The sequence below is a fragment of the Penicillium malachiteum genome (genome assembly GCF_028827825.1).
Source record: "Penicillium malachiteum strain IBT 17515 chromosome Unknown utg000001l:1.0-8184562.0:1.0-8186909.0, whole genome shotgun sequence".
Classification (NCBI taxonomy): Eukaryota; Fungi; Ascomycota; class Eurotiomycetes; order Eurotiales; family Aspergillaceae; genus Penicillium; species Penicillium malachiteum.
In genome coordinates this window covers 7,177,185-7,196,285 of record NW_026643094.1, presented here as the reverse complement: position 1 = coordinate 7,196,285, position 19,101 = coordinate 7,177,185, and the positions used below count along the sequence as shown (strand labels likewise).

The window sequence follows — 19,101 nt, the reverse complement described above, 5'->3', positions numbered from 1 at the left end:
ATCAATACAAAGTGGTCCGCGTATGATGTGCCAATTCGCTCACTGGGATACTATGGCACATGCAGGTATATGAATTTGTAACAACACACAGGTTCCGCGCAAGGAAGGCATCCCAGCCAACCCTAATAAATGCTATGAGATATCCAACGACTTGCCAGTACCTTATCAATTGAAGTTCTTTTCTCTGATAAGACTTGGACCGTCATGGCTGCTCCTTTCACAATTTATACTGCGTTCGACCGGCCTGACCTTCTCAATGCATTGGACCAATCTGACCATCCACTCAATCAGTTATGGCCAGAGTTCCTCGACCAAGATCTGACCTTCCAGTTCTTCAGTCGCTTCCTAACTCGTCTTAAACCACTCGCTCGATTTCAATTTCTTGCTGTTGAGACCGACTCAGCAACAGGCAATGAGTCTGTTATTGGTTTAGCCCGGTCTATTCCATTCTTCTGGCCTGATATTGCAACAATCTCATCTGTCGACTCGCTATCACTTTCGCAAAATCCCAAGATTCTCCAATCTCTTCCAGATGGTGGCTACGATACTATTCTAGCTCGGGGCGTACAGCAATGCCTAGCTCGCGAAGGCCAACTCAAAGAGCCCTTGGCCCTCACACTTGATCAGCTCCAAGACTCAGCCATCTGTCGACGCCAAGACCCGCCCAATGCCATGTCTGCCTTGTCTATCACAGTTCACCCAGATCGACGCAAGACGGGGCTAGCTGAGGTGTTCATTCGTAAAATGAAGGAAACAGCTGTTTCCGAGCAACTACAAGCCCTAGTGGTTCCGTTACGCCCCACACTCAAATGCGAATATCCACACATGGACATGTCTTCCTATATCAATTGGCCAGTCACTGATGGTTGCCCCGTGACCAATAGGGTGATGAGACCCGTGAAAACCATGTGCATGCAAGGCGCCAATCTACCATTCGACCCGTGGCTACGAAAACACCTCCGCTTGGGTGGCAAAGTGATCAAGGTTGCCAAAAATAGCATGACTGTGCGCGGAACAGATGCTGAATGGCGACAGTGGACGGACGTGAACTTTGAGGACCTTGCCCAATTGAGCCCTGACTGCCTGGAGGAGAATGATTACATCGATGTGATTATACCGTCAGGGTTAGTACCGGTGCAATACTCTCGACAGGAGAAGATCGGCATCTATAAGGAGCCCAATGTGTGGATCTTGCATGAACTGGGGAAGTTTGAATAATCTTGTCAGGTAGATGATGTCCCGCGATCCAGTTTCTGGATGTCAAAGTCTGGATCGTCCACAGACGAAAATGCCTCATAGTTGTTATTTGCACGCACTCAGTCATAGTCTCAGAATTGCTCTAATACATGTTCATCAGAAGCTGAATTTGAATTTGAAGCTATCATATTGTTCCTGGATTATAGTCCAAAGCTTAACATTAGGTTACTCCCAGAGGCCCTGATTCTCATGACAGGGGTACCGAGTATTCTGTACTACCTGCGAAGTAGATCTCAGGTGCTACTAGGTACTCTGAAGACAAAGTTGTCATATCTGGACACACTAAAACATTTGATGAGTCTTGACTACCTTCACTTCACGCATTCCTGGTGATCAAGTGACGCCATTTCAAACTTTCCTAAGTCATCATGCATTTTACACACAGTACAAAGCACGAAATCCTGCGAAATACTTGACATTATTTCGCAATTGATGTTTTTGATTTTTTCGAAACCTATACAGACTAGCCAAAGTACATATGTCGTGTTTTGGGTTACAGAGGAACCTGAGGATGAGGATTGCAGATCTACTCCATACTTCATCTAGTGCATTTCAGCTCTTGGAGGCAATAGGAGTACGCAACGCCACACTGCCAACTTCGATCTCTGCCTAGAGCTACTACAAATGACCAGATCTGAATCTAACTTTGATCTCCGTTTGCTCACATGTATTTTTTTGTATCACTATCAACACTTCCAAGGTTGACTGTCTGGGTTGAGTATGCACGATTAACTTTCATCTACGGGAATTAAACTTGAATCTTGATATCCATAAGCCCCACAGTCGGAGATGATGTATCACATTATAAGCACTAACTCTACGCTAACTCTTGATCTGGATTGGTAGAGGAATTAAATGAACTATGTTTCACCGCCGCGGCAAGAAATATGCTATGTAGTACAAAAACATGGGGATTTCGCCCTGCATTTGCCTCATCTTCACTCTATACATCCCGTGTAGCCTGACGAGAAAGCGGAGAAACCTTAGAACATTTGAAGCTCCATATACGTGCCTCGGTATATGAAGTCTCCGATGTGCAAAAGAATGACGTGATTTTATGTGAGCGATATTTCTATATTACGTACAGAATAGCCCGTGCCCAGATGGTTCGTAGCGCGTACATTGTGCATTAGTTTTTATTGATCGACAGAATTCGTATTCAATCGGATCAGCCAGCCACCGGGCATCACAACACTGAATCACAAACTCAGTCCCAATTGGTCCACGATTTTTGACCTCGTAACTCATTCTAAGGGCGTGCCTGGATGAAAGGTTGGTAGAGCCACACGGAACACTGATCTCCATTGAGTTCGACACCAAACTTAGGTTACGACCCGCTAGCCGCTCTATACAGAACTCAGAGTCTATTTCAAATCAACCCTCACATATTCAGAGAATTTAAAGCTATTGACGTGCTACATTGCATGCTTCCTACAGGCGGCTCGTGCGATGACTTCAATATACTCCGCCTTTTCGTCGCATACATTTCCCTCAATCTAATTCCACAGTGGGGTCCCATAATGTAGGTGAATACTCCTCAGTATGCAGCAGTTTCATATCATGCTCATCCAGCTCAAAGTCAAAAACCTCCGTATTATGTATGATCCGATCGGCGGTGCAACTCTTGACTAACGGAATGAACCCCTATAAAGTCGATATGTTAGTTCAATGTAGCCAAGAAAGGGGTTTGGGTTCGGGGCTTAGGTTCATCTCACCCTCTGAAGACTCCACCGGATCAAGATCTGGGCCTGCGTTTTTCGGTGCTTCTCACTTAGAGACAGCAAAGCAGATTCCTCCATGCGAGTACCTCGAGCGAGTGGGGAATACGCCTCAATAACTACCCCTCTCTTACGCAACCAGTCTACCAGACTAGCACGAGCTAGCCAAGGGTGCAGCTCGTACTGAGCAACATCAATCTGGCCCCCGCCACCACTCTGAATGTACTCCTCCAGTTCTTCCAGGTGGGGGATTCCGTAATTTGATACACCAATCGATCGGGCTTGTCCAGCTTCTTGTGCCTCCACAAGGGCGCGCCACGTACCGAGCCGAGCTCCCTTTCCACCGTACGGCGCGTGGATCAAAATCCTGTCCCGTGTGAGCATCACTGATATCCACTTTTAAGCAAGGATATGACTTACAAGTCGAAGTAAGAGGTTTGAGCGTTCTCCAGGCTCTGCTGTATCGATCGCTTGGCAGCATCGTAGCCGACGCCATGCCCGGCCGGCTCGGGGAAGACCTTGGTGGCGAGGAAAACGTCGGATCGTTTGAGGCCTGCTTTTCCAATAGCGGAAGCACATTCCTTCTCGTTCTCATACCATGCAGCTGAGTCGATCTGCGGGAATCCCCATTAGTTCATCATACAACGTGAGGGGAACCTGAGACCTACGTGACGGTATCCAGCCTTCAACGCCATAGTGGCCACCTCCTCGGTCACGATGTTAGGCCTAAAATGTTAGATTTTTACCAAGCATGGCGGATGCTGTATAGCTTACACATCATAAACCTGTCTCTCATTGTTAGAAGAGCTTCATGAATTCAGACACACTTGCAGGACAGCGACTCACACCATATCCCAAGATGGGTATCTCAAGCCCCGAGGCAGTGCTGCGGGTTGATACAGGGCTACTTAGGTTAGACATTTTGAATTGCTTCAGTCTATGCAAATTTGAAATGAATGGTAGGCAATGGAGAGTTGAAAGTCTGAGGAAGATATTTGCGAACTAACGGTTTATATACTGATATTCTAGCAGTTGCACCTGACTACATCATGATCGGCTTGCGGATATCTTTGCAGAGAAGAAATCTATCTATCGATTCCGATAAAAAATCGAGCATCTCAGGTTGATCATTCACACATAACAATGACTATCTACTCAACCACTTAATTCTATCAAAAAACACCATGAGTGAAATCAACAACTTGAGCCTTTTCCACAATCCTGTCTAGGCTCCCAACAATGTCTTGGTGCACAGTGTCGGCATTGACACAGTAGTCTCGGTCTTCAGTACTTTGGAATTGGATCACAAATGCGTGTGTGAAACCATTCTTTTGATGTTCAACACCATTAGTATTCCGTCCATCAATTGGTACATAGGTTGTCCATGGGCGAGTTCTTACCTGCATTCCCTCAATCGAGTTATCCACACCTCCATTGTAGGACTGAATGTAAGGCTTCTGGGTATCAGGATGAAGACATCTGTCTTTTAGGGACAGCATACGACTGCAAACCTGTGAATTCATTGTCAGATTCTAAAAGCCGACAATAGAACATTTGCAATCGAGTTCTTCTTACTTCTTTTATATCCTCAGAACTCGCCTCGGGCTTGAACTGCAAAAGAACAATGCTGGTGGTGGTCATGCTGGCGAGACTTGTAATGAATAGGCAGCAGTAATATCTCTATCAAAATATGAAATAAGCACTTGAGCCGAGAGTCAACAAGGTCCAAGGTCACTTTTGAAATACACAAAACCTCCTGAATGACTCGGATTCCGTCATTTATAGTCTAAAAATACTTCGATCTATGAAAACAACATTGATGATCAATTGAAGAGGTAATTGATTATCATTTACTCTGATATCAAGCCATGGCTGATTAAAATGGAGCCCGAATACACTTCCAAGCGATCGCCCAGCTGTTGACCATCCATGTTCAAGTCATTGCCCAGCATGTCCCGTTACAGGAACCTGCATATGCATCTACTCGTGAAGCTGAAAAAAAACTTGAATTACATCAACTTGCATCTGCATCATGACTCGGGTCTATGCAAGATCCACTCACGAACTCAAACTCAATCCCCACACACGTCGTAATTTATAACACAGTATTTCAGTATATGATACGGATCGTATTTTATACCACCTGAAATGGACCAAAGCGGATATCCATGGATACTTTCCATGCTGTAATGTAACGATCCTGTTCGAACTTTGGAAGATTCATGCATACTTCCACGCACAGCTACATCAGCTTTAGTAGGCATGCGCGAATTAAATAGTATCAAACTTTGGAAACTTGAGCCAAGGTCAGCTAGCTGATGCATCCTACTACATACTAGCCACTTGGAGCTGCTATACGATGACTCTCCACCTGGGCAACACTTGCATTATGAAGTACTGATGCCGATCATCGTGACTTGCATCCAATTTCGAACTGGCTCTTTATCTGACGTGTACTAGTATCCAGATCCTCTAAGAGTTTGGGTAACTAGCCACTTGCAACAGCACTAGAGCTTGTCAAAATTGAAGCTCTCAAGGTCTCATTCCTGAAAGATGGGAATTTTGGAATGCTGGATCGAGCATATCCGATCCGGATTCTCACCAAAGGCAATTTCCGCTCTTGTCCTTGTCGCTATTCTTGCTGCATGGTCTGGCAAAATTTTATTCCTTCGTTTCTTTCACCCAGTCGCTAGATTTCCTGGTCCTTTGGCAGCTTCAAGGTCTCCGCAATGGTTATATGATGTGTTGTGTACAGGACACTCGGAGGAGATATTCGAAGAATTACACAAAGAGTACAGTGAGTCCCTTCTCATTTGTCATTTAGAACATAGAAACCCCTCCTTGAGCTAAGTATCATCGTCTTTTGAACGCGTTTATGTGATTCAGGTGGCGACTAAGACTGACTTTTTCTGTCTCTAGATACAAAGGCCCTCCGCATCGCTCCCAACGAACTACATATCTCAGATGTCGACCTATATAAAACAATCTACATGAAGCCAGCAACATTCCTGAAGGACCAAGTCTTCTTTGATGGCTTCCAGACACCTCACTCTTTTGGTGCCGAATGTGACTGGGAAATACACAAAGCTCACCGTCGAATGGCAAACACCTTCTGGTCACGGCGCACTTTGCTGAATATCGAGCCGTTATTACACGAGAAGACAAATACTCTAATCAAAAAAATGCGAGAGATGACTGAAAAGAATCCTTCGATCAATATTGTCAAGGCGATCAGGTACCTACATCATAATTCCTTTGAGCACTTAAATAAGATTATTGACTTACAACCTACTACAGATGTCTCTTCCTTGATACTACAATGGTCTACCTGCTCTCATTGCCATGGAATACATTGGAAGAAAAGCCTGACTCCTTCAATGCACACACCATTGAGTGTGCTGATGGGATGGATGGAAATATTTGGGCTAGAATGTATACCCCTACTTCCAAACACATAAAAGAGTTGATTTTTGGCAAACCCGCGGATGAGAGCTTTGAGGAATTTGATCGTGTAAGTCATTGCCCATTGAACTTTCAAAAATCGTTTCAACCCTGCTAATTCCGGGAACTTTGCGAGAATTGCAGGTTGTCAAGGAGGCACTGGACAAATTTCAAGAAACAGGCAATGTTTCATCTCACCCTGTGCTTTTTGAAAATCTGACATCGACATCTGTGCACCAACAACACATGGATTTGATTGATGGGATTTTCGGTGGCTATCATCCGTTCACCACCTCTGTGGTAAGTGGTTTACGCTACATAATCCAAAATCCATATATCGAACAGAAACTACGAAGTGAGTTGGATACTGTTCCAATGCAGTATGACGGGACTCTTAGTTTGATTGATTTGGAGAAAATGAATATTTGGTGAGTTCAGACTACATAACCCAAGAATGATATTTTAACTAATCACTATGGATTTTGGAAGACGGCCTGTGTCAAAGAAGTGTTCAGACTTTCAACCCCTATTGCGGGTCGACTACCTCGAGTTGTACCTGATACACCTTCCGACCCCTTGATTGTCGATGGAAAAATTGTACCACCAGGGGTATGTAACTCTCATTTTCAGCTTGGTTTTATATCATGAAAACTGGCTAAACAAGTTGAATTTCTAGACCATTGTGTCCGTGACCGCGTACTCTGTGAATCTGAACGAAGAGATTTGGGGACCAGATGCAAAAGCCTTCAATCCCGATCGCTGGCTGAAGGATGCGGAGCAGATATTGGATCTTGATCAGTATCTTGTCACCTTTGGGAAAGGGCCTCGGATGTGTCCTGCTCAAGGGTAAGTAACTCCACTACCAATTAAAATTGATGGCATCCATTTGGCTAACGTTTTACTAGTATGGTCTACGCACACCTAACCATTGCGCTGGCATATCTTGTCAAAAGCTTCAAAATCTCTTTTCCTCTGGAGTTCAAGGCTCCAGATCTACAAAGTTTCTTCATGACGATGTATCCGCAGGAGGGCATGTCTCTTCATTTTGAAGCGATTAAACCTTGATTATCTCCAATGCTTAGAAGTGATTGATTGAAGGTAATTCAAGGGGAAACTCGGGCGGAAATATTGGGAGAAATTCATAAAGAGCTTATTAAAATTCATTTTCATGAGAGACAAATGACTCCGTACTCCTATTATAATGACTGCACCTGTGTTGAAAGATCACCTATCTTTACTTATCTGAATCTTTACATCTCATGTCTAGCCCTGGAGCTAGCTAGCCTGTTAATACGTGCTCCAGGTTGACATCAATATTTGAATCGAGAAGCTCGTAAAATACACACATTAGACAGCTTTCACATTCCTCATTTCAAATCAGCTTCAATCTTCCTTTCCTCCAACCACGAAGTTGCAATTTCTTTATGGGTACAAAATTCAACAGCGCTCCCAAATGATTGCAGCCACTGCACAAATCGATCTATCATACCGATTATGTGCGCCATACCACTACAGTCTGGATGTAAAAGAACCGGAAAAACAAAGTCAGGCAATCCATCAGAACCCTTGCTGTTTTCTAATAGCCACAAAAACTTGTCCTTCCACATTTGTTCCACAAGACGAGTTGAAACCCACCCCTTGCTGTTCGGAAAGGTAGGAAAGAATGTCATGGGCATCATATCCTCGTTATAAAATCCAGTAGGGATCTCAACAAGCTTTGGTTGGTCATGGGAATATTCGCGAGGAGAGAAGGTCGTGGGCTGCATCCATGATGCAGCTGGCTGAGACAGGTCAATTGGTTTGAGTGGTGGGTCAGTAGGAGCAAAGGATACTTGAGAGTCATGTTGAGACAGTGATGAATCGTAAAGAAATCCATTTTCACGGAGAATTTGCAAAGTGCTCTCTCTGAGCGTATAAACTGGAGAGCGGTACCCGACCGGCCTTTTACCCGTAAGTGTTGTGGCAAGTTCAACACTTGGATCAAAATTTAAGTTAGCAGATGGTTATAATAGATCATGGATGAGCATATGTGTTTTCTTACCATTTCAGAAGAACATCTCTTTCTTGTTCCTCTGATAGTGAGTATATGTCTTCATGCGTATATCCATGGAGTCCTATTTCGGCTCCAGACTCAATGATTGCACGGGTGGCATCAGGAAAAGTCTCCATCGTATGACCGGGAATAAACCATGTCACTTTGTCTTCCAAGTTGTTCTTTTTCAACAAATCAAGTACACGGAATGCACCAATTTGTCCAGAGAAAATACCATAGGCATAGTCAGACATCTTATTATCAGGGTGTGCACTGCTCCCAAGCCAGTGTGACAGGGCATCAAAGTCGATTGAAAGTGCGATCTTAACCCGAGAAGGTCGATGTCCTTGAGATTGAGATGAAGGTGATATTGTCGAAGACAGGCACAACTGAGAGTTACTCAACCAGTATTTACAGTCTGAAGTTTCAGTACCAATCTCTTGGGCCTTCTGTTGATAGGATCCAAGCACCATGATCAAGTCTTGCTCGGCGGCGAAAGTAACATGTTCACCCCTTTCTCCGGTCGATTTCAAGATGTTCAAATTTCCACGATGATCGATGATAACATTCATGAAGAGATTGAGTGGGTCAGGAGTCCAGCCCTTAGGTATCTTGAAATCTGGAAAATTATCTTTCAGGGCCTAGTTCGACAGTGTAAGTAATCACTTCTTCCTTGCACCCGAACGGAATAGTAAACAGATCAAGTCACTTGCCTGGTGAATTGCAATTGTATAGTTGCTACCATCATCGCTCATATCTCTAGAGACACAGAGAGAACATATCATATCATGAACTCCTTTAGCTGAGTCCTCAGTCAGGGTCAAGACTGGTTTTCCCTGTGTACTTTGCAGTGTATCACCCTGCACCAGCACTATCTTCATGAGGGTAGACCGTGTCTGTCCCATTGACAAACAGTGATGCGCATCATGAGGATCAAAGGCCCAGACGCAGATAATTTGGTTTCCGTCAGTGTTTATCACAGTGATCTCCTGGCCTTTCTTTGCAAAGAAGGCAACAGCCTTTTGCACCGGGATAACGCCCATTCTGTATCAGACAAAGAAGACGCGAATGATATGGAAAGCTCCGTAATGATGAGGTACAAGGCAGCAAAAATTGAGTGCCTTATAATAGGCAGAGAGATTTTGTTCACGCCAAGGTCTAGGATACTCGAGTGAAAGCTAAATGAGACTTAGATGCGTATCGGGCCTCACTTCCAACTTTTGAACAATAGGTTCATTAAGCCCGTGTGACAAATGGTGATACATAGTTGCATATTGTTGATTCAGCTAGTGAATATCACATCCAGGACTGGGCATGAACTAAAACTTTGAAGTCTCCGCGTGGGATGTGTACTTTCAAAGGTACGTGCGTGGAGCTATGTAACGGGATGCCCCCACATGGAACTCTGGAGGTGCATAAAAGTGCATAAGTAGTGGTCCGAGATTGGATATAGATCAACAAAATATTTCAACACTGATCGCATCATCGGGAAAAAGTGGGAAAAGGAAATATTAGTCTGAGTTTCAAGTTTATATAATTACGAATCAGATTTCAAATATTCTCTTAACCTTGGAATGCATTGCGTCAACTGGTGAAAGGTCCAGGTTGACTGCCCGATTCACCGCCTAAATAACAACATACAATTTCTTGTAATACCAAAACCTCCAACACAGCCCTGGAGAGGCATCTCCCCAGCTGCCGACAACTTCATCATTTTCCCGGGCGCGTAGGACATCCGATCACATAACCTGGACTGATTCACTACAATTCCCAACACAATACTCACGACAAACTGCAGTTTTATCTAATGGCTATCCCATGCATAACATTGAGCCGTATTATCCCCTTGAGGAGCATCTCACCCCTTTGCATTACCTCCAGGACCATGTCTACCGATCTAAACAGGAGTCAGATGGACCAGCACCTCTACAGTTCTACCATGAACGCTGAGCCACTTTATCGCTATCGGCAAGGCGGATACCATCCACTCACTTTGGGGGAATGCTTGAAAGCTGGAAGGTATAAGGTTTTACATAAACTAGGGTGGGGAGGCTACTCGACAGTTTGGGCAGCGAGAGATCAAAGGTTATACAGGCTGGTGTGTTTTGCGGTAGCTCTAGCTAACTGAAAAGCTGCTTGTTTACAGGGAACAAACGTATGTTGCTGTCAAAATTTCTGTTGCAGAAACTGAACATAATGAGGACATGCGAGAGCTCCAAACATTGAAATTGCTTGCATCTTATCACCCTCGTCCGAAACATACGGTGCACATGCTTGATGAATTTGATCTTAAGGGCCCAAATGGATCTCATAAATGCCTAGTCTATGAGCTTCTAGGTCACAACGTTCCAGACATGATTGATGCAAACTTTGCAGATGGGAGACTTCCTGGCAAGCTCGCCAGAACCATTGCAAAGCAATGCTTGATCGGACTTGATGCTTTACACCAACGAAAGATTGGGCATGGAGGTAAATCTTTTTCTTAGAAATACTTTGGATAGTACTCACCTGGTATAGATCTGCATACCCGCAATTTGGCCTTCGCTATGCCTTATATAGACGATTTAACAGAAGAAAGATTTATTGAGATGCTAGGGAAACCAGAAGTTGGCTATGTCCAAAAACGCGATGGAAAATCCCTGGAAGGTAGCGTGCCCAAATATGTTGTGAAACCAGCCTCATACGGGAATCACTCTTGGAATCTGGCTCAGGATGTCAAAATAATCGACTTCGGAGAGTCATTCTTGCACACCGCTCCCCCTGAAACACTACATACACCTTTGGCTCTTCGGGCACCGGAAGTTATATTTCAAGATCACATTGATTATGGTGTTGATTTGTGGAGTATGGGCTGTATGGTGGGTGAAATCATACTCGGGTAATACTACATAAAACCCCAAGCTAATAGGTTAGCAGCTCTTTGAACTATTCGCGGGCCAGCCACCTTTCGACACATTCTTAACAACGCCCACAATACTTGTTGGCCAAATGCGAGAGATGGCAATTGATGAACTACCTGAAAGATGGCAAGATAAATGGAATATCATGAACACAGGGGACGTCATGGCCACAGAAAGCACCGGGCCCAACTTGCAGGAATGGCTGGAAGAAGTATATTTTGATGATTTGCTGAGTCCCGATCTCACACGAGAAGACATAATGAGGCTGGGACAAATCGTTGGAAGATTATTGCATTTTGAGCCGTCTGCAAGAGCGTCGGCGAGACAAGTTCTTGATGACCCTTGGTTTAATGAGTGGCCCCATGACAAATAGTCATTACACCATGAAGGCGCGTGTGAAATTTGCCTTCATTCAATTGTACTGTACCTAGCATCAATACAGGTATTCTTGGAAGTCATGAATCGAACACTATTCTAAATTTGAGCTAGCGTTCTTAGTAGCAAGAGCGTGGAGTTAAAACTGTTTTCTAATTCTACCGTAGGAATGGGAATTTGAGCGTGTCCTCTGCCCAGGTGGTTTATCCACATTTTGAGAGTGTGCATGAATAGGCTGCTTCCATAGGGTAGACTATTTCTACTAATACGCGTGCTATGCAAGTCGCCTAAAAAGGATATTCGAAGGATTCGGGATTTATCTGATTGGGCTCAAGTTTTTTATTACACACGAAGCCTTGGAATCAATCTAGCACTTGAGTATCTTGGAGGAAGTCCACAACATTGAATTTCCTCCCCTGCAAAGTGAGCAAGCCGTAAACCATAGTTCGGCGTATTTCATACCTGGGAAAAGAAACACTTAAATGGTGGAACATCCATTTCGATTTCATTCAGATTCACACAGGCTGTTCTGATCATTAATCCGAAAATTTGAATATTTTGTCTTCATATAACTCTCATCTAATCTCATTAGAGTGCCAGTATTGACAAACTTTGTGTCTTGCTACAGTGGCTTGACGGCTCTTATGCAAGAGAATCTCTATTTTTGTGGCACCGGTGCTCTCTCTTTGGATTTGGACGCCTTTCCACTCCATAGAATAAAAGGCATCGATGCCAGTCCACAAATGAGTCCCATAGCCATGGACATAGCACCCCATCCCGCATGTATCTTAATCAAGCCCGCCAAGAGTGGTCCCAGGAGCTGTCCAGCAGCCATAGCCATATTGAAGAGCGCATAGCCTTGTGCAATTGGACTTTTCTCGCCAAAAGCTCCTGGAAATTCGGCTTCGTAGGCTTCGATGACATGGAAAACTTCGGTCATAGCAACGAGCTGAATTGTACAGACTGCCAGGCCTTTGAAGAGTAAAAGGACGACGAGAAATGTCGCATCATATGTATTGTTGTGCTTGATCAGCGGCATGAGCATCCAAGTGACTGCTGCCAAGAGGAATGCAGCTGCACCTGGGATTTGAGGCCCAATTCTGCTGTGGAGTCTGCCAACATATACACCTGCAAAGCTGGGTATGGACGGAACCACAAATATTAAGCCAGCTCCTGCTGAAGTCCACTGGAATGTGTCCATGACGAATAATGGCAGAACCTGGAGTAAAACTAGTTAGTTTCTGGGAAGTCCTATCCAAGTTTCTGGATCACTTACCGTTTCTAAGGCGTGAAAGATGATTGAAATGACAATGGTTGATACCAGCGCAATAGGAAGTCGGGGAGAAAAGAGAAGGTCGAAGATGGTGGCCTTCTTTTGAAGAGTCGGGCGCATGTTTTCTACATCGGAGGCGGGTAAGCCTAGTAGAGGAGCGTCGGTATCGGAAGATTCAATAAACATGGAGCTCTCTGTGATCGACTCCGTCTGTGACGAGAATGTGTTGTATCCGGTCCCGTAACTCACTGTTGATGAGTTTGAATGCACAACGTAGGTTTCGTCAGAGTCTTCCGTGAGTTCTATTGCTTGTGAGTAACGCGGTCAATGTTACAGATGTGAGGTTGACTGACCAGACTTCTCAATCATTGCTAGTCGCAAGATCACATCCACAGCGAGCAGGGCAATGGGGATTGCAAAGGTTCCATAGAAACCCAAACTATCATACATGATGCCGCCAACGGAGGGACCCAGAAGAAATCCCCATGTCAATGCAATGCCAGTGTATCCCATGGCCTCCCCAACTCGCTCGGTTGGTACATTATCGGCTATGAGGGCCAGTCCAACAACCCATACTGCGCTTGCCGAGAGCCCCTGTAAAGCGCGTGCAATAATCAATACGGGAAGCGATCGGGCAAGTACAAACATGCTGATAGAACCAGCAAATGCGACCATTCCGAGCACGAAGGGGGTTCTTCGCACAGTACAATGATCGGCAAAATATCCGAATAGTGCTAACATAGTTCAGCTTCATGATTTCAGCGAGTCTGGAGATCGAACAACATACGAGATCCCAGTAGCAAAGTGCACCCATGGACGGCTAAAAGTACTGAGACCCAGAATTGGGCTAAAGTGATTGTTAGATGGAAGTGGGGGATGATGAGTAAATTTGGAGAAGCGAATACCGTCTTCCTCACGAGCTCTGACTCGATCAACCAGAGCCACTGGCATAATTGGAACAATCTAATCAGATGTCAGCTTCAGTTGATAGTAGATGCACTGAAGCGCCAAAATGGGGGACTTACCATCCCATAGTTGAACAAGTCCTATTTCAAGGAAAATTAGTTTTATGGAATATCTCTATGCACGAAATACTTACCGTAAATATTGCAATGGACACCACCAGAATGATGAATGATTCGGAGGAGCGAACGCTGCGAAGCCATGATGTTTTGCCTGAGATGTCCGTCATCATTGAACTGATAGAAAAACACCTCGAAGATGGAAAAATTCGACTCGACACTGAGCCTGAGATTCACTATCTTTATTAAATCTGCATGAACTGTGATCGACTGGATGATCTGCCTCATCCTACCTTGCGTCCCGAATCCTAGCCATGGTGGGTCCTGCCAATGAACCCGTGGAGACTAAGTGATGGCGTGCGTGGTACGAGCTGAATGCGAGTTCCAGCTGTACTTGCTTTTCTTGATTTTCTCGATTCGGTTTCCTCACAAATCCATACGGAGTGAAGATTGAAGCTATGACTCAGGGTATGCATGAGACGACTAAGCAAAAATAATCAACAAGATCGTGTAGCTGGTTCGCCACTTTGCCGTCCCTACATGGATTGACTGTATGAACTTAATCTTTTGACTTCATCTTAGGTCGATCGTACTTGGTATTCTATTTTCTGGACTAGTAATTTGACTAGGAGTTCACTGTTCAGCCTTCAAGCCATGTTTACATTCAATATTTACCACTACTTACAGCTGCCAGTGTAATAACCAATCTAAAGAGCCCTGGTGTACCAACATAATACATTAATTGATCCATACTTTACCATTACCAACTAAGTACGATAAGCAGGACAAGTAGAACAAATACATACCCCCACGAGCCCCAGTGATTTGTGGTCGGGAGTTTTATCTGCGGTGGAGACATTTGGAGCACTCGAGTGCTGTCCAAGGGGATACTATGCATGTCCCTTTTGGGATCAGTACATGTCCGAGGCAAGACCTGAAAAGCAATTATAATGAGACATTGAATTCCGGGCGATGATCCTTCTATGCAGAGTACTCCGTCACTAGCTCAGCTTTGGCAGGTGTTCTGTAGATCACTCTGGTCTGTGCTCCGTAAGCTCGTTTAGATCGATCGATCTGCCTAGATGCATAGACAACTTTCAGCTGACAAGCCTTAGCCGTATTTTTGGGATCTCGGGCGTGAACTGCTTGGTATAAGGTACATACTTCCAAGGTTCGTACTAGTAGCCTAGAAAGTGCTAGGAGGTGATGTAACTTTCCCAAGCACTTACGTTTTTGATGCATTCCCTGCACATGGACAAAGTATGTATGGAGTACGATGTCAAATGGTCACGTTCAAAATGATCATGCACCTCAAGTGCTACTTCAAACCCTAAACATTGGCAGCAAGATGGTCGAAATGATACTACCCTTGATTTTCCGCGATGGGGTTTGACGAAGGAAATCACATTGGAAAATTTTAATCCTAAAATTTGTGACTTGGAATTCTATGAATACTACTTCCAGTGTTAGACAAGCTCTAGCTCCTTTTGGAGTCTTCGTCTTCAAATACTAGTAGTATTTACTACCTAGTCGTAGTGTAGAACGGGTCTTATTGATGTGAAGCAAAATACTATGATCTAACCACAGTCCTGCCACTTGTGACTTGATAGCTGTACCAATACGGACTTGATAACGGTTTTTCTTGATCTAAAAGTGATATATGCTCTCAAATTCTGGTTAAATTAGAACAAGAAATGAGATTATTTTGGTCTAAAAGTGGCGCTGATTGAAGTTTCAGGCATCAATCAAGCCAGGTGGAAAGTCAAATCGCACTGAACATTTGAACTTACTCCATCAATCCTCGGCTGATATTCCCCTACGAGGTGCCTATGCACAATCGGATATGATACCCCTAATCCCCACATCTTCAAACGAAATATATGGAGCTTTCTAAGATTGCAATACACCCGGTGAGCAGTACATCTGGCTAAACTACTCACTCTCCTATTAAATACAATGTATTGTACTCTGCTCATGTGTGGATGAGGATCCATAGTGGCCAGCATCATGCAAGGTCAAATCAGCGGACCATTCTGCTAAATTTTCCGACAAATGATATCTAAATCATCAATTGATTCATGGATTTATACTCTTCCAAGGTTCCACTACTTTCCAAGGTTCTTTTCTAGGTAGTAGCACGGGGGACAACACGGGAATTGCAGGTGGATTCGCTCACCTAGCATAAGCCTCAAATGTTAAATGTTTGGAGTGTATTTGATCTGCCCCATATATGTGAAATAATGTATGCAAAGCAGTAGCGTAGCTCCCCTCACGGGAGACTGAGGTTTTAGTAGTTTTGCCGGAGTACTAATAGCGTGCATGTGGACTCAATCAACCTCGAGGGATATCTTCAATTCTTAGTTACCCTCAATTTTCAAAATGGGACGCACGCTATGGCTCGATGGACTTCGAGGTATTGCTTCCGCCATTGTCGCCCTGTTCCATACAACTGAATTTGAGCCCAAGAGTATCCTCGGGTTTCTGGATAACTCGTATTGGGATGATCCACCAGGAGAAAATCGTCACTTTATCCAACTGCCACCCATTCGACTTCTCTTCGCTGGATCTTCGATGGTATCTCTATTCATGGTCATCTCCGGCTATGCAGTATCAATTCCCATCATCGCCTCGCGAGACAATCACTCGCTGAATCTCGACTTCTTTCATCGGATATGCTCTGCATCAACTCGCAGAGTTCTTCGAATCTACCTTCCTACCATGACAATACTCTCAATCTCTTACTTGCTGTACTTTTTGAATGTCTATAACTGGGATCCTCCGGGCAAGGAATGGCTCTCGGGACTCGAACCATGGAAAGCACCACTGTCCCATATCATGCATGTGTTGCGACGAATTCTGCATCTACTGGATGTGACCAATAAATGTATCAACAACAATTCCGGAAATTGTCGATGGGAAGGCAACAATATAACTTTGCAGCTTTGGACTATGCCCGTCGAATTCCGGGGTTCATGTGCCGTTTATCTGTTGGTCCTAACACTGGCTCACTGGATGCGGCGGCCTCGACTCTGCGCATTGGCAGTGGTGGCAATATACTGGTTTTATATTGGACAGTGGGATCTATTCTGCTTTGTTGCGGGTTTATTCCTTGCAGAGAGGGATATCGGACTGGGAGCTATTTACGAAGGAAATGGGGAAATCGAGTTACCTTGTCACAATGGCAACGCAGCCCAGACCACTTTCACGAAATTGCAAATGAAATGGAGAAAGATGTCTGAAACCAAAACTTTTCACCGAGTTTGCACTTTTTTCTGTTTCATCATGGGTATCTTTTTCCTCTGCATGACCCATAACGATTTTGGGGAACAGACTTTGTCGCCGGAGTATCAGTTTCTTTATTTCATTCGTTCCCCCAACTGGATTGACTCTGAGACCCTATCCAGGTCCTGGAAATCTGTTGGCGCAGTCTTCACTGTCTTTGCAATCAGTCGATCTTCTCTTCTTCAACGCCCATTGAGCTCGCAACCACTGCAATACTTGGGTAAAATATCATTCCCCCTATACCTCATTCATCCGGTTATCTATCTTATCTTTAAACGGCCAATTCGGAACATGCTGTGGTTTATAGTCACTGGAGCAGCTTTTTCCAGTGAGGCTGATGCAAAATCTCAACCTCAAATGTTCATTGCAGCTTGGGCAGGTTCAAGTATGATATGTGGGTTGATTCTTGTTGTGGCCTCAGAGATATGGTATCGATTCGTTGATTTAAAATGCTTGGAAATCGGGAGACGGTTTGAAAAATGGGTCACTCAATGATGATCGGGGATACATAAGTGAACTATGTATTAGAATTCATATATTCCTCTGGGGTTGTCACTGTGACTGGATGACTTGACAAGTTGAAAAATTGGAGCTGTGAAATGTTTCGAATAAATTCGAAGCTTAAGTTATTCAAAATGTTAGAACTTGGGACCACTGGTCCATACTTTCCCTTTAGATATTACCTTCTTTCTCTCCACATATCACACATATTCTCACTTCCATCATCACGTCCTCCATCCCTTCTGACGCAAGGGCTGCGTTCAAGCTACCCATTGCACTCTCAGTGTAAACCCAGTTTGGATCTCAACCACATTGAAAGATCTTCACTATTGCACCCATCATGGATGGTAAAATCCACCTACTATCCTCTTTGAAGCGAGGACTCCAGGCATTATCAGCCCACCGATGTCTACCATATGCGCAGCAATCCGCTCTCCCGGTCCGCTGGGAAACTGACAATACCAACGCTAAAGATAACATGACAACTATTCATGGCCAGTTGACTTACTCAGTACCAATTTTGGTATTCAGTCAGACAAAAAAATTGCCCAAACCTTACGTGAGAGCTTGCATCGAAAAATTTGGAGATTCTGAAGACCACTTGGCCATTTTAGCCGGCTATAGTTTAACCACCATTTCAAATGTTACGTCACTCAAACATCATGATGAAAACCTTGGAATGTTTCTTGCAGGATCAACTTGAATTATATGACTCCGGGGATATGATCTACTAGGGATCCAGATCAATTCTACTCATACTATTGTCAACTTGAACTGATCTATATATATATCACAGACTAAAGACAATTCGGAGACTATACCCAATTAGGCAATCTGGGGGTACTAGTAGAACCATATGGGGTTATAACGTGCGAACTCAGGCTGTTGAAAGAGCTATAATCCAATGACGACATTCGACTCAATATGAATTGAAAAGGATGCTATTTTGATTCAGAAGTACTATGTGCCGTGCTACCCTACCTGAAAGCAGCATATGAACCAACTTGAACAACTGTCACATCCGCATTCTCAGAGTGGAGTTTCCCGCAACAGCACCAACTTGAAGCGAAGGAAACAACTACCAAAGATGAAAAGCAAAAAGCAAAAAAGTAATTCAAATGTTGTCCATAGATGTATAAATTAAATCTGATGCGTTGCCTAACGCTATTAACAACCGGATAAATCATGTAGAACATTTGAAAGAATTGATAAAGCCATCTAAGTGTTCCCTCGGCTTCCCGGTTCATTACATAGCTCAATGCGCGGCACCTGACTAAGGTAACTTGCTTCCCCTCGAATG

At 44.1% G+C, this 19,101-nt stretch overlaps 9 protein-coding genes across 9 annotated transcripts; 4 read left to right on the top strand and 5 right to left on the bottom strand.

Moving 5' to 3' along the window:
• Positions 1 to 204: 204 nt before the first annotated feature.
• Positions 205 to 1,218, top strand: N7483_002658 (uncharacterized protein; the record flags this gene model as incomplete). Its single annotated transcript, XM_057086095.1, has 1 exon — positions 205 to 1,218. The coding sequence occupies one exon, from the start codon at positions 205 to 207 to the stop codon at positions 1,216 to 1,218; it is 1,014 nt and encodes a 337-aa protein (XP_056952244.1).
• A 1,530-nt stretch (positions 1,219 to 2,748) lies between these two features.
• On the bottom strand, positions 2,749 to 3,896 carry N7483_002657 (aldo/keto reductase family protein; the record flags this gene model as incomplete). Its single annotated transcript, XM_057086094.1, has 6 exons — positions 2,749 to 2,901; positions 2,973 to 3,342; positions 3,396 to 3,589; positions 3,644 to 3,701; positions 3,750 to 3,760; positions 3,822 to 3,896. The coding sequence occupies 6 exons, from the start codon at positions 3,894 to 3,896 to the stop codon at positions 2,749 to 2,751; spliced, it is 861 nt and encodes a 286-aa protein (XP_056952243.1).
• A 251-nt stretch (positions 3,897 to 4,147) lies between these two features.
• N7483_002656 (Dabb family protein) lies at positions 4,148 to 4,616 on the bottom strand (the record flags this gene model as incomplete). Its single annotated transcript, XM_057086093.1, has 2 exons — positions 4,148 to 4,486; positions 4,551 to 4,616. 2 exons carry the CDS (start codon positions 4,614 to 4,616, stop codon positions 4,148 to 4,150), a joined length of 405 nt encoding a protein of 134 aa, XP_056952242.1.
• Positions 4,617 to 5,528: 912 nt separating this feature from the next.
• Positions 5,529 to 7,481, top strand: N7483_002655 (cytochrome P450; the record flags this gene model as incomplete). Its single annotated transcript, XM_057086092.1, has 7 exons — positions 5,529 to 5,772; positions 5,895 to 6,210; positions 6,273 to 6,486; positions 6,561 to 6,716; positions 6,906 to 7,025; positions 7,093 to 7,262; positions 7,322 to 7,481. The coding sequence occupies 7 exons, from the start codon at positions 5,529 to 5,531 to the stop codon at positions 7,479 to 7,481; spliced, it is 1,380 nt and encodes a 459-aa protein (XP_056952241.1).
• Positions 7,482 to 7,783: 302 nt separating this feature from the next.
• On the bottom strand, positions 7,784 to 9,020 carry N7483_002654 (polysaccharide deacetylase family protein; the record flags this gene model as incomplete). The annotated part of the gene is made up of 2 exons (XM_057086091.1): positions 7,784 to 8,390; positions 8,458 to 9,020. 2 exons carry the CDS (start codon positions 9,018 to 9,020, stop codon positions 7,784 to 7,786), a joined length of 1,170 nt encoding a protein of 389 aa, XP_056952240.1.
• Positions 9,021 to 9,110: 90 nt separating this feature from the next.
• N7483_002653 (uncharacterized protein) lies at positions 9,111 to 9,491 on the bottom strand (the record flags this gene model as incomplete). Its single annotated transcript, XM_057086090.1, has 1 exon — positions 9,111 to 9,491. The coding sequence occupies one exon, from the start codon at positions 9,489 to 9,491 to the stop codon at positions 9,111 to 9,113; it is 381 nt and encodes a 126-aa protein (XP_056952239.1).
• A 764-nt stretch (positions 9,492 to 10,255) lies between these two features.
• N7483_002652 (uncharacterized protein) lies at positions 10,256 to 11,721 on the top strand (the record flags this gene model as incomplete). Its single annotated transcript, XM_057086089.1, has 4 exons — positions 10,256 to 10,533; positions 10,595 to 10,917; positions 10,966 to 11,306; positions 11,365 to 11,721. 4 exons carry the CDS (start codon positions 10,256 to 10,258, stop codon positions 11,719 to 11,721), a joined length of 1,299 nt encoding a protein of 432 aa, XP_056952238.1.
• A 660-nt stretch (positions 11,722 to 12,381) lies between these two features.
• On the bottom strand, positions 12,382 to 14,188 carry N7483_002651 (MFS transporter; the record flags this gene model as incomplete). The annotated part of the gene is made up of 7 exons (XM_057086088.1): positions 12,382 to 12,942; positions 13,000 to 13,298; positions 13,350 to 13,730; positions 13,784 to 13,843; positions 13,902 to 13,959; positions 14,022 to 14,042; positions 14,096 to 14,188. 7 exons carry the CDS (start codon positions 14,186 to 14,188, stop codon positions 12,382 to 12,384), a joined length of 1,473 nt encoding a protein of 490 aa, XP_056952237.1.
• Positions 14,189 to 16,397: 2,209 nt separating this feature from the next.
• N7483_002650 (acyltransferase family protein) lies at positions 16,398 to 17,795 on the top strand (the record flags this gene model as incomplete). Its single annotated transcript, XM_057086087.1, has 1 exon — positions 16,398 to 17,795. The coding sequence occupies one exon, from the start codon at positions 16,398 to 16,400 to the stop codon at positions 17,793 to 17,795; it is 1,398 nt and encodes a 465-aa protein (XP_056952236.1).
• Positions 17,796 to 19,101: the final 1,306 nt, after the last annotated feature.